Source organism: Madurella fahalii (assembly GCF_045866475.1).
Source record: "Madurella fahalii IFM 68171 DNA, scaffold_2, whole genome shotgun sequence".
NCBI lineage: Eukaryota > Fungi > Ascomycota > Sordariomycetes > Sordariales > Madurella > Madurella fahalii.
The window spans coordinates 1,720,242-1,733,142 of NW_027263972.1; the positions used below are offsets into that span (position 1 = coordinate 1,720,242).

The window sequence follows — 12,901 nt, forward strand, 5'->3', positions numbered from 1 at the left end:
TCTGGGCATCTATCTACTGGCCTCCTCCTACCTGTCAGATCAAGAGGTTGATCAAGTCCCAACTAGCAGCGGGTAATCATGCCACAACGAGACTACCAGGGGTGAAATTATCGTCCAGGGTAGCAACGATACTTTCGTTAAACCGTAGGGCTAGGAGGTCTCTAAGTATAAGGAGGATGCGAATTACGCACGAGACAGATGTCTAGACGGGCACGATTCAACGAGAAGGAGAATCGCAACGAGCGGCCAAAGGATTCGAACCACATTTCCCACCCTTCTCCCAACCACCGCTACAGACAACGACCACCGGCGACTTCAAGAACTACAACTACACTGCAGCGCCCGTACCGTCCTGGGAACGTCGCCCGTCCACCGCTCCTCCTCCTCCTTGTCCCCCTCGTACAACACCCCGTCGAACTCGCGCCCCGCCCAGCTGTCCTCGAAGGGGTGCAGGGCGAGGTGCGTCACGCGCTTCAGGACGTCGCGCTCGCCGCCCTTTTCCACGCGGCGGATCACCTCGTCCAGGATCCACCCGCGCGGGACGAAGTTGGGGTTGACCTTCTTCATGGCCGCGACGCGCTGCTCCTCTGCAGCGTCCGAGACGGCGCCGCTGCCGCCGCTGTTGGAGTTGGCGTCGGGGTTAGTGTTGCTGCCCCACTGCTCGAGGGTGCCCCAGTCGTGGACGATGCGCTCGCGCCACACGGCGAGCCAGTCAGCGATGCGCTTGCGCGCCGAGTCCGGGTCTGCGCTAATGGTAGGGGACGCCTCTTCGTAGAAAAAGCGGGAGGCGGCGGCGAGGCGGGCGGGTTCGTCGGTGATGGCGCCCACGCGGAGGGTGGAGAGGCGCCGGAAGAAGAGGTGGAAGTCGAGCTCGAGCGCCTCGAGCGTGTCGAGCAGAGGGGAGAAGAGGGTGTCGAAGTCGGTGGGGGACTGGGTCTTGAGCCCCAGGCGCGCGGTCATAAGGCGTTTGTATTCGGCGAGGAAGACAGATTTGTACTCCTCGCCGGTCTGGTTGATGAGCTTTTCGGCGCGCGCGACGAGGGGTGGGGCGGTTTCCTCTGTGACGCCTTGCGAGATGAAGGTTGGGTCGTCAACGGTTGCGCCTGCCCCTATGAGCTCGCCGAGGGCTTCGCCGAGGCGGACGAGATTCCACCAGATGATTGTGGGCTGATTGCGGTAGCTGTAGCGGAGGAGGAAGTCGTCGTGGTTCGGGGTGTACTTGGGGTCGAAGTTATCCATGAAGGCGAAGGGGCCAAAGTCGATGGAGAGGCCGAAGATGGAGGTGTTGTCCGTGTTGAGCACGCCGTTCATGAAGCCATAAGCTTGCCACTTGGCGACGGTGAGGGCGTTGCGGCGGACGATCTCGCGGTATAGGCGCATGTAGCGGTTCTCTTCGGCACCCGAAGGGCCTTGGACGGTGTCTTTGGGGATGTCGCGGGCTGGGTCGGGTGTCTGAGAGGGATCGTCCGGGTTGGCAAGCCGGCCGGGGAGCTTGTCCCATCCGCCGAAGACGTCTTCGGCGATGTAGTCCGCTAGTCTCCGGATTAGGTCTCGCTCCCCGCGGGCGCGGAGGATGTCAAAGTTGCCGAAACGCAGCCACGACTGGGCGAAACGAACAACGATGGCGCCGGGCTCGATCCGCTCCCGGCGGACCTTGCTGTGGGGTAGCAGGCTAATGGCGAGCGCTCTTGTGCTCGGGATTCCTAGTGCGTTCAGTGCCTCACTGACGACAAACTCGCGGATGCTGCTGCGCAGGACGGCCTTGCCGTCAGCGAACCGGCTGTACGGGGTTAGACCGGCCCCCTTGAGCTGGACTTCGTATCTCACTCCCGTGCGCGGGTTTGTGGATTCGAACAAGCTGATGGCTCGCCCATCTCCTAGCTGACCTGCCCAGTCGCCGAACTGGAATCCGCCATAGCACTGCGCCCAGGGGTAGCCCGGGCCGGACAGCGTCTCCGAGTCCCAGCCCTGGATCATATTCCCGACCACGGTCTGCTTGAACTCCTCTGTCTCGGCCTCGGATAAAGCCAGCCCTAGATCGCGCATTGCTGCCGGCGAGACAGCGAGGAGCTCAGGGTCCTTCTGGATCTCCGGCCGCACCCAGGTAAACAGCGCACCGCGGACCTGGCGCGGGCCAATCTGGTCGCGCGGTGTCTTGTGGCTGTCGGCCGGGGTGGGAAAGAGCGGGTCTGCGGGAAGCGACGAGGTGAAGTGCCATGACTTGGGAAGGGCCGCGAGCGTCACACCTTCATCAGGAGCGGCCTGCGATGAGGAGCTGTTGGCGGCGGCCATGGCGGCGGGGTTTGTGAAAGCCGAGAAGGATCTAGTCAGAGGGTACCGGAGGTGCTGTGCGAGGGCCAGGCAGCGGGCTGCCGGCTGAAAGCGCATGAGGCTGATGATCTAGATGTTATCGCCGCCGTCCCGGTCGCAATGTGGGTGACAGTTCGTGGGGCTCGGCTTGCGGCGGAGGGGTGCTGAACCTGGATTGGCGTTCTGTATCAAGGACGGCAATGTGCGGGTGATAGCAAGCCCTGATACGTTTGATGACAATTTTCAATGATTCGAAGACTATCTGTCTCTCGAATGTCTCTCGGATGCGCTCTGATATAGCGCAATGCCGTCGCCGAAGAAGACGCTCAGGGTGGCGATTCGCGGCGGCAGATGTCGGACGTCACCGGCAGATGTGCAGGGTGGTATTCTCGGCGTAAGCACCAATGCAAAGCCGTGACGGGAGTGATGGGCACCTCAACCGTTGTGTTGGGTGGCAAGGGTCCGGAAGTTTCCCTCCCATGAGAACCGGAGATCTATCCTATGTATGTACGTGTACATTGTCCATTGAACACCCACTCGATGACGGGTAGCCCCCACCGCGGCCGGAAGCCGCAGCTGTATTGTCAAGGGACCTCCAGAGCTTCGCCAGCTACCCCACTGTACACTGTACATACATCGTTGCGGGGACCTAAACTAGCGAGGTTACAGCGCTATCCATGCCTTTGGATCTTGCGTCATCCTGTCCCACCGCGGGGCCGTCCCGATTGCCGGCGCCGAAGGCCGGGGCCACGCCGCCATGCGCAACATCAATCTAGCCAAACTTGAAATCCCACTCATATCGGAGCAATTCGGCTCCTACAGGTTATTCCCGAACTCCGCTGGCAGAAACCGTTGGATAAAACACCCCGCTTAGGAAAGAATTCGGGACGTGCACGCCGTATCAGGAGCACCCTGACCATTTGACAATCTCCAAATCGAGGTGCTACTCGATATCCACCAAGCATTGAGCAGCAACAATGAACTCTGAAACCTCCGGATTCAAGCCCGATGCTTCGGGCACCGCCCCCAAGCAACTCGAGTACATCCCCAACCTCAAGCTGAGCGACGGGAATGAGATTCCTATGGTTTGTCTCGGAAGCATAATCTCGATCTGCCCCAACCCTCCACTAACACCTGAGAAGCTGGGCTACGGCCTTGGAACCGCCAACTTCAAGACCAGAAACAAGGACAAGTTCGACGAAAATGTTGTCAACAACGCCCTCACGGCCATCAAAGCCGGCTACTACCATCTCGACTGCGCCGAATGTACGTTCCTCTCATCCCCCCGGGGACCCCACCCAAAAGACCCTTCTCCCATGATAGCCTCCACACTAACCACCGTCCCAAACAGCCTACGGCAACGAAGCCGAACTGGGCGCCGCCATCGCCCAATGCGGGGTCCCGCGGTCCAAGCTCTTCATCACGACCAAAACCAGCTGCCGCGCCGGCGAGTCCATCGAGACGGCCTTCTCGCGCTCCCTCGACAAGCTCGGAGTCGACTACGTCGACCTGTACCTGATACACTCGCCCTTCTTCGCGAAGCAGCTGCCAGAGGACCTGCAGCAGACGTGGGCCGAGATGGAGGCGCTCAAGGACTCGGGCCGCGCCCGCTCCATCGGCGTCTCCAACTTCCTCCGGGAGCACCTCGAGGCCGTGCTCGCCACCGCCCGCCACCCCCCCGCCGTCAACCAGATCGAGTACCACCCGTACCTGCAGCACACGGGCGGGCTGATCGAGTTCCACCGGGAGAAGGGGATCGCCGTGGCGGCCTACTCGCCGTTGGCCGCCATCGTCAGGGCAGCGCCGGGCCCCGTGGATGGGGTGTACGAGCGGTTGGCGGGGAAGTATGGGGTCGGCAAGGGGGAGGTGGCGCTGAGGTGGTGTCTGGATCAGGGGATTGTGGCGATCACTACGAGTGGGAGTGATGAGAGGCTGAAGAACTACCTGGCCAAGGTGCCGAGGTTCAAGTTGACGCCCAAGGAAGTGGAGGAGATTGCGGAGAGGGGAAGGGAGAAGCATTACAGGGCTTTCTGGAGTGGTAAGTTTGCCCCGGACGATAGGCGTTAGGTGGCCGGGGCTGTTCTCTGTTACGGGGACGGAGTGGGCACAAGTTGACGTTGGGAACAAAATGGTGTCTCCTTATCCGATGCTGGGTGGCCAGCGACATTAGTTGGTTAGATTCACAGTCCGGGTATCTTCAACCAGAATGTGTGCGCGGAGAGCACAGATAGCCCATGACTAAATCTTACTACTCTCTCTCTCTCACAAGAGACAGACGTGCCAGCTTACAACTCGTCGTCTGATTCGGTCTCGCTCCCACCTGCTGGTGGAGGGCTGGCTGGCTTTGGCGTCGTCTTCCTAAGATTCCGCTTCGGTGGGTGTATCGCGACGTCCTTGCCTTTCGCCGTCTGGCTAGCCCGTGTTGCGCGCCCTTTTGGCGCTGGCTCCCGCTGCTGCCGAGATTTGGGCGGTGGCGACGGCGGAAGCGCTTCCTCTTCGTCAGGCTCGCTACCGGTCGCATTATCGTCAGTAGTCTGGCGATCTTCAGACTCGCTGCTTCCCTTGGGTTCTTCCGCAGGCTCTGCCTTTTGATCGATGTCCATCTTGTCGGCAGCTGTCTTCTCGAAACCGTCATCCGAATCGGATGAGGACCCGCCGCCTGATGCGTCCTCGAGGGCCTTGCGCTTTGTACGCCGGGAAGCGGCGGGCTTATGGACCTCCTCCCTCTTCGGTTGTGCGGCCTGAGCGGCCCGAGCCGCGGCTATCCGCGACGGGTCAACCTGGGCGGTGCTGAGCAGGCGCTGCTGCTCGCGGATCTTGACCTTCTTCTCGTTCAAGAGGCCGCAGAACTTCTCCAACATCTCAGACTCTCTCTCCTTCTTAGACCGCGTGAGCTCATCCAGCTGGTTTCTCAGCTCGGCGACGCGGAATTCTAGGTCTGATACTTTGGCCGTTTCCTGAGCTAGGGTCTCCTGGAACTTCTCCCGTTCCAGGGCTGCGGCGCCACACCAATCAAAGAGTTGAATGGCTTCATCGGCCTTGTGATTCAGTGTGAGGGCGCCAAGGCGTTGCTAGGCAGGGATTTAGTTTCGATGTTGCCGTCGACGACAGGCTCGGGGCTTACATTGATGCCGGCGATGCGTCGTCTGATGGTGATGGTGATCGACTTGCCCACATTGGCTTCGGCGCCAGCCTCGATGCCATCAACCGGCTCACCCCGCAATAGGAGAGCCTTCAGGATGCTCTCCCATTCCTCAGGCGAACAGGGGCTACTGCTCGCTCTCAACTCACCAATGCGGTCGTGCCTTACTACGGCGCAGACAAGACGCAGTTAGTCCGACACCTCCGAAACCGTGGAGTTACGGGCCGAAGAAGTTCCGCTAGTTCGGACAGAGGATCTTACTCACACTTGACCACGTATGGTTCCTCGCCCTCGGTCGCCACAAACTTGACGTTGAGCGGCTTCGATCCCGAGGGTGTGACCTCGCCTAATACGTAAGCGCCTTCCTCATCCGTCCGAGGGACGCGAATGATGTGAGAGGATGCCATGAGGGCCGGTAGAACAAGATCCAGAGGGGCGGGCGGGACGGAGATGACCGTTCTGGAATAGAATGTTTGATTGCAAAGCTTCTGGTTTGGTTTGTCCGACTGGACGGGCGCCGCTGAGGTGAAACGAGCCGTGAGATTGAAGGAGTGGTACGTTAAGAGTTGGAGGTAATAAGCCGGCCCTCGCCCGCAACGGCTTTAACTTCCAAGACCAACGGCGCCGGTAGGAAGGGAGGACCTTGACTAAGGGCGGCCCGGCACCAGCAAACCGGCAGGGTGTGGGGAAGCGGGAACTCAGGCAACCCGTCTTGAGGCCAATCCAGGGCTTCTATTTTCGTTCGATCCGTACTTTGGGAGCTGGATGCCTCCCTCTCGTCATCAAAGCGGAGGCGGGCAGCCGGGATCGAAAGGAGATTGCGCAAACTGGATTTTTGCTGGAGGGGTAAGAGTGAGACGGCCTTATAGAAGTTGGACTAAGAAGGCGCAGGCAGCAGCGGGCGCCCAGGTTACATGTAGGCAGCGCTGCTATCAACGTCAAAGAACAGCAATGACAAAACACATCAAGATCCAAAGGCCAGCGGCGACAACCTGAGCCACAGTGCCAAAGGTGCGATGCGAGGAAGTAAAAAGTGATGAGGTCAGATGTTGGCCCTCCTCCACAATGTGGCGCATCTCTATGGTCTCACGATATTATTATTGCGCTCGACAGCCTGCCGGCTACAACTAGGCCGACCGATCTACTTGCGACGCTTGATGCTTAATAGAGCCCTTTGAGCATTAACTTGGCCGTTGGGAGTGCGCCTTGATTTGAAATTGTCGTGGATGGCCGGAAGAAGCACAAGTTAAGACAAGGTGCTGGCTTATTCCAAAGGCGGGGGGAGGCGCGTTTTCGCGTCATGAACGCGACTCGTCGCCCGAATGGGACAAGCAGGCCCGGATGGCTAAACAGACCAGGGAACGCTGTCCTGGCCTGTTCCTCAACGTTCCACGTACATGGGCTTGCCCTTCTCAAGAAAGCTCGTGGTCGATAGGGAAAGGCGGATTGGGGCCAATTCCGACACAGTTACTGAACGAACCAACGCTGCTTGTCAACCTGCCAAGTCGTGGACTCCTGTTGTTTTTGCCGTGTTGAAGAGTGCCAAATGTGCATCCGTGCGAAGATTCAAGAGCCAGGTGGGTCCTGGGGGAGTCGGGTGTTGGGGCCGCCCCGCCAACTGTCCTCGCTGTCTTAGCCCAACCCCGGTCAGGCGTATGCGTCTTGGCCGTCCGCCCTCGTTCTCCCCCAACTTTTCCAGCCACAGCTTTCGATTCGACAGACCCGCCATTTCAATTTCGCTGTATCCGTCGTCGTGGTCATCCTTCCAGAACACACGACAGCAGAGATTTCCTGCATTTCTTCCAATTATCCTACCCGCCACCCCCTGGGCTAAAGTTCGAAGACGTTTAGTCACACTATCCGCCGTCTCCCCCGACTTCGATGCAAACCCTCTGCACGGCACGCCTCACCTCCGCCTGTTCGTGCCATCAAGCCGAAGTCGCGGCATTGGATCAAACTTAACCACCCGCACTGCCTGCTCGGAACCACGTCTCCGGTCCGCATCTCGATCCCGAAAAACCGCTCTGCAATTTGTCGCCCGCTCGAGGAGAATAGATCACGCCGCGTTGCCAGTGATCGGTAGCCCGGAGGCTTGGGTGTTGTCGACTATGAATCCTCAGCACTGACCTGATCGCTGCCGTCGCTACACGTCGCAATTGTTTGCGACCAGACGCAGTCATTCATTACTATTCGACATCTAGACCCGCAACCTTACCCGGAGCCTTAACCATGGAGTCTACCTTGCGTCTGAAGGCCCGCCCACCGGTAGAGGATGAAATCGAGAACTGGGACGATGACGACTTTCTGATTGAAGGCGACGACCTCGCCTTCCAAAGCCATTCCAATCCCGCCAACGTGTCCTCGAATCGCCGTGATTCCCAGTCGTCATTTCGTTCGGATTTCGAGTCTATTCATGGAGAGGAGGAAAAACAAGTGCATTTGCCCGGAAATGACGAGAAGTCGACTCTAGACGCGATTGCTGCTGCGGCAAAGGCTGGCATCCCGCTCCCCAAGAACGTGCCGCCGTCGGCCTTGATGGGAGGCACGATAAAGCGGCTTGGCGGCAGAAAGATTAAAAAGATTATCCAGGAGGATTGGGTTGACGACCTCGAGTTCCCCGATGCTGGCCAGGCGTTGCAGATCAAGACCCAGGACGGTACCCAGTTTCCAGATGTCCTGCGTCAAGTTAGCAACTCGGCACAGCCTAGCCCGTTGAAGCCGCTAAGAGAGTCGTTCATGATCGTCCGGGAGGAACACAAGGAGCCTAAGTCGGCTAGCTCGTCTGGCTTCATCGACTTGGAACGATTCCGCGACGCCGACGACGACGACGACTTTTTCGGAGACGGCGCCGAAACTATCAAGGTTTCCAAGAGACGCAAGGCGCCAAAGCCCCTCTCTCTGATCACGCCCCCGACTCCACAGAAACCTGCTGGCGGCGATGACGACTTTGAGAAAGATTTTGAGCTCCCGGTAGACGGCAAGCTAAAGCTTTCGGCTCGAAGAGACGTGCCAAAGACGCCAACCTTTAGCACGCTGCTAGATGATTTAGACTGGGCCGAAGGCAGTCTTGGTACCAGATTCGGTGGAACTCGACGGGATGTGCAATCGAACCGGAGTTCATCTGTCTCGGCGTTTAGCCCCAGCATCTCAAGCTCGATAACTGCCGAGAGCGAGGATGAGGCATTCGATGGTCTTATCCTACCCAGCGGGCCTCTTGACTTGGGGGAACGCCTTAAGCGTCGACGGCAGAGTCGTTCTCCTGTACGGATCATCAGGGAACGCATCCCGGAAGAACCCATCAAAGAGGAGCCCATCAAGGAAAAAGAGGAGGAGAAGGAGGATTTCCTTGCCGGACTGGACATTGGCGACGGTGATGTTTTCGACTCAAAGAAGTTAACGCTGCACCGCAACATTCAAGTGAAAGAAACGAGACCTATCAGCCCTTCTCGACCCAAAGCTACCGTCGCCCTCAAGTTCACCAATAAACCCGTCACTGCTTCCCGCCTCCCGCGGCCTATGGGGTCGATGGCGAGCCACGAGCGAACGCATACACAATCGTCGCTAGAACCTGTTTCTGAAAGCGGCGACCCAATACCCAAAACGCACACAAGGCGCTCATTGTCGCGTATGGGCGGGCATTCTGCACAATCTTCTGTGACCAGCGTCAGCAGCTTCACGTCTCCTTCAACCCCCTCGTCGACGCAGACCATGACCCCCTCGACGCCGCGTAGAAGAGAGCTTAGCCAAAAGACATCTGCGATGACCCTAAGAGCCGAGCCGACTACCACAAGCGCGCAGCTCCTCCGACTTAAGCGGTCGTTGCCTGCAATGCGGGCGCCGCAGTCGCCGGCGAGGCCCCCGGTTTCCCGAGGATATGAGCGACCTCCATCTCGAACTGAACACTCCAGTCGACCTCAGCCAACAATGCGGCCCAAGACTCCTGTAGAGCGGATGCGGTCTTCGGAGAGTGCTGCAGCTCTGGCCCGCAAGGCGCCCGTGCCGTTCTTGCCCGCCGGCGCTTCGGTGTCGCAATCACACCACATCAACGCCAGGACTCGGACTTTCCGTCGCCACGACTCGGAAACCAGTATTGAATACCGCCCCAATTCACGAGCGGTGTCCCGGTCGACGATACGATCGCCTAGTCCGCGCAGGTCCCGGGCAATAGAGAAGGTCACTCCGGACGGTTGGAGCAAGCTCAGCATGCCGCGACGTGTGCGGAATTTTGGCGACGGCCATGAACTGGATGCCTTCGACGACCTGCCGACGTCGAGCCAGGCGGAAGCGAAGTTCTTGAAGCAGCCCGTCAGCGCCGGTTCCAAATCGCAGGGCAGAAACAGGGGATATCAGAGCATTCTGCCGGACCGGACCGTTACGCCATCCCCTAGCACACCGTACTATTCCCGAGTGGACAATGTACCCAGTTTTGCTCGCGATACTGCTGCAAGCCGCATTGCCCGGGAAACTAGTCTTGCGCAGCGCAACCCATCAGGTCCGCTCGCTCCACTCACCGCCTCGCGCGTCGCGCAACTCTCGGCACGAAACAATCTTAGCTCCCAACCTTCCCTAGCAACAATCAGAGCGAAAAAGTCGCGGAAGACGCCGCAATCCAAGCCGCACCTGATATCCAATCTTAATCCCCCAAGAGACCCAAAAAGTTAGTGTCCCTCTCTGTCCATCCGTTCTCCTCGTCTAACGCACTAGCAGTGGTAAAGGGCATGTGGTACAACCCCGAGACATTCCGATGGGAGGGTAACGACAACGCGCTGAGCGCGTTTGACGTTCCGGCTTCCTCCCCTTCTACCGCATCCGTGCCTCAACACATCATCCGCGACCGAGAGAACGCCACGCCGCGCCCGGCATTGATCACCAATATTGGCGCGACCAAGGGCGTCCAGGTCGTCGGCGGTATGGTCTTTGATCCGCAGAACATGTGCTGGCTCAAGATGGCCCCACAGACGAGCAAAACTGAACAAGACGACCCGCTGGATGGGTTCAACGCCATGGACGACGAAGAGGACGTGTTCAAGGACATTCCTGACCTCGAGGAGCGCACCATGGCGTCGAGCGATGGCGGCAACGGTCGTTCCAGCGACATCAAAGACGACTGGCTGGTGGGCGAAGAATTCGACGTCGGGCCCGAGTTTGTTCGCCGGCAGCGCGAGGAAGAGGAGCGGTGGAGGAAGAAGTGCAGTCTCTGGATCAACAACTACGTGGACCGTGGCGACGCCTGGAAGTGGGCGATCCGCGATATTGTCAACCAGAGCCTGGCTGACTGAACCTGCGGGTTGGCTATCACACAGGCAGGAACGGCTGGTGTTCACATGCATACGTGGGATCGGGCATCTAAAAGTACGACATATATATTTGACCGAAACTGCCTAGCGCACGGCTAGGTCTGGATACGATTTGGGAATGGCGATGCATTGCCTGCTCCCTGAGACGTCACAGGCCCTTGTGGTCTTGTCTCCGGATTACCACAACGGACCGAGTCATGGATGTTGACTTTGTCTGGCAATATCTGATCAGTGGTGCCGGCGATGACGACCAGCAGGAAGCAGGCAAGCCGCCGTAGGAAATGATGATGACTGACGACCATAGACGACGATAGATGAGTTACGACGATACTAGACAGTCAAGCCAGTTGCTTGATACTTTGTTTTTGGCTTGGGAAATACTGGCTTTAATGATATTGCTTTCTAGCCGGTAGTCTTGTATTAGTTTTACGAATAGGGAATTGATTCTTAGTGCTGCAGAACACAACTCTTCAAATTTTCAAGCCAGCAGGTGAAATCTGAGGTATGACTGCGTGGTGCTCTGCGATAAGATAACGTGCCAGATAAATCGACCCCATGCTTCGTGGATATTGTGACGTATCAAGCAGCATGCCACTTAGTTAACGATGGAAAAGAGGAAGTAAAAAAAAGAAGTCATGGTAGACTTATCCTTTTTTAAAGTAGGCAAGCTGTACAGATCAGTCGAGCGAAGTCGATCGAATACTCTGGAGTTGGATACGACCGATCATTTATCTTTATTCCAAGACAACGGACCAGCTTCCCCGACCCCACTCGGCTGCCCCGCGAACGCTCTGACATCGGGAGACAGCTGTTTCGCGACTCAACTTCCACTCTGCTAATCCATCACCAGGCCAAAGTCACGACCCAACTTGAACGCCTTCGCTCCTAAAGAGACAGACAAACAACAGCAACCCGGCACTCAAGGAACCACCGGAACCGTCCCAACTAAAAAAGAACCATGGCGACCGAACTCGCCTTCGCCAAATCCTTCCTCACCCTCCTCGACTCCAAGCTCCCCAAGATCACAGCCGACCACGTCGAGGACCCGCGCAACTACCCGGCGAGCACACCCGTATGTTTTGCTTTTACTTTCCCCCTTCCCCCCTTCCCCCTTCCCACAACCCCTCTCCAGCCCATCTCTGACCCCTAACCCATACCCACTCTCTGCTAACCCCGCGCGAACCTGGTGCGGTTCGCATACGAAATCCAGTACACCCTACCCCGCCACGCGTCGCAGAAGCCCTTCTCCAAACCATCCGCCTCCTCGGCCGGTAGCGCCGGTGGTGGGCGGAATGCAGCGCGGAACCCCGGTGCGGAGCGGGCGGTGACGGTGACGGTGCGGTCGCTGCGGGCGGCGGGCGGGGGCGGGCAGCCGCTGGAGCTGAGGTTCGCGGCGCCGGGGGGCTTGGGCGCGTCGGTGCTGGAGCTCAAGGAGCACGTGGCGCGGGAGACGGGCCTGCCCGTGGACAAGGTCAAGCTGCTGTTTGCCAAGAAGCCGGTCGGGGACAGCAAGATCCTGAAGGAGATTGTTCCTCCTTCTACATCTTCGTCGTCGTCGGGAGAAGAGACGGTGGAGTTCTCTCTCATGGTTTTGGGGGGCGCGGTGCCGACTTTGCGTGCGAAGAATAAAGAGGAGGAGGAGGAGAAGAACGAGGGTTCAGGAGTGGGCGCGGTCGCCCAGGGATTGAGTGGGAAGGCGGTGCTGGAGACGGACGAGTTTTGGGGGGACTTGGGCGGCTTCTTACAGCAGCGGATACGGGACGAGAGGGTCGCCGGGGAGGTGACCGAGGTGTTTAAGGAGGCTTGGAAGGAGAGGTGATGGGGGATAAAAGGACGAGAGAAGCGAGCCTGTTACTGAACGAGCTGCCTCCACGGCATCAATTTATCATGCATCTCCCTTTGCTGCCGCTACCGTGGTCTCTGATGCTTCCCCTACAGAGGCTAAATTCCTTCTTCGTCTTTCCCCCCTTCCCCTCCGACGATACGAGACAAGGTGAAGTAAAAGATCGCTGCACGAAGAGTTCCCGAGGGCCGGGCCGGCACAGCCCAATGCCCAGTTGCTTTTCTTGTTCTTTTTTTTTTTTTTTTTTTTTTTTTTTTTTTGGTAAACCTAGTTTCCATCTCAGAGCAACACGGCTAGATATGCCTTGCC

The 12,901-nt window shown here is 58.3% G+C and overlaps 5 protein-coding genes across 5 annotated transcripts; 3 read left to right on the forward strand and 2 right to left on the reverse strand.

Annotated features, from left to right (window-relative positions):
- Positions 1 to 315: 315 nt before the first annotated feature.
- Positions 316 to 2,388, reverse strand: MFIFM68171_03254 (Selenoprotein O; the record flags this gene model as incomplete). Its single annotated transcript, XM_071058675.1, has 1 exon — positions 316 to 2,388. One exon carries the CDS (start codon positions 2,386 to 2,388, stop codon positions 316 to 318), a length of 2,073 nt encoding a protein of 690 aa, XP_070914776.1.
- Positions 2,389 to 3,287: 899 nt separating this feature from the next.
- On the forward strand, positions 3,288 to 4,377 carry MFIFM68171_03255 (Alpha-keto ester reductase; the record flags this gene model as incomplete). Its single annotated transcript, XM_071058676.1, has 3 exons — positions 3,288 to 3,395; positions 3,453 to 3,576; positions 3,662 to 4,377. The coding sequence occupies 3 exons, from the start codon at positions 3,288 to 3,290 to the stop codon at positions 4,375 to 4,377; spliced, it is 948 nt and encodes a 315-aa protein (XP_070914777.1).
- A 218-nt stretch (positions 4,378 to 4,595) lies between these two features.
- Positions 4,596 to 5,859, reverse strand: MFIFM68171_03256 (Mitotic apparatus protein p62; the record flags this gene model as incomplete). Its single annotated transcript, XM_071058677.1, has 3 exons — positions 4,596 to 5,381; positions 5,435 to 5,619; positions 5,718 to 5,859. 3 exons carry the CDS (start codon positions 5,857 to 5,859, stop codon positions 4,596 to 4,598), a joined length of 1,113 nt encoding a protein of 370 aa, XP_070914778.1.
- A 1,822-nt stretch (positions 5,860 to 7,681) lies between these two features.
- Positions 7,682 to 10,731, forward strand: MFIFM68171_03257 (Cytokinesis regulator; the record flags this gene model as incomplete). Its single annotated transcript, XM_071058678.1, has 2 exons — positions 7,682 to 10,109; positions 10,160 to 10,731. The coding sequence occupies 2 exons, from the start codon at positions 7,682 to 7,684 to the stop codon at positions 10,729 to 10,731; spliced, it is 3,000 nt and encodes a 999-aa protein (XP_070914779.1).
- Positions 10,732 to 11,707: 976 nt separating this feature from the next.
- Positions 11,708 to 12,568, forward strand: MFIFM68171_03258 (Cell-cycle control medial ring component; the record flags this gene model as incomplete). The annotated part of the gene is made up of 2 exons (XM_071058679.1): positions 11,708 to 11,821; positions 11,960 to 12,568. The coding sequence occupies 2 exons, from the start codon at positions 11,708 to 11,710 to the stop codon at positions 12,566 to 12,568; spliced, it is 723 nt and encodes a 240-aa protein (XP_070914780.1).
- Positions 12,569 to 12,901: the final 333 nt, after the last annotated feature.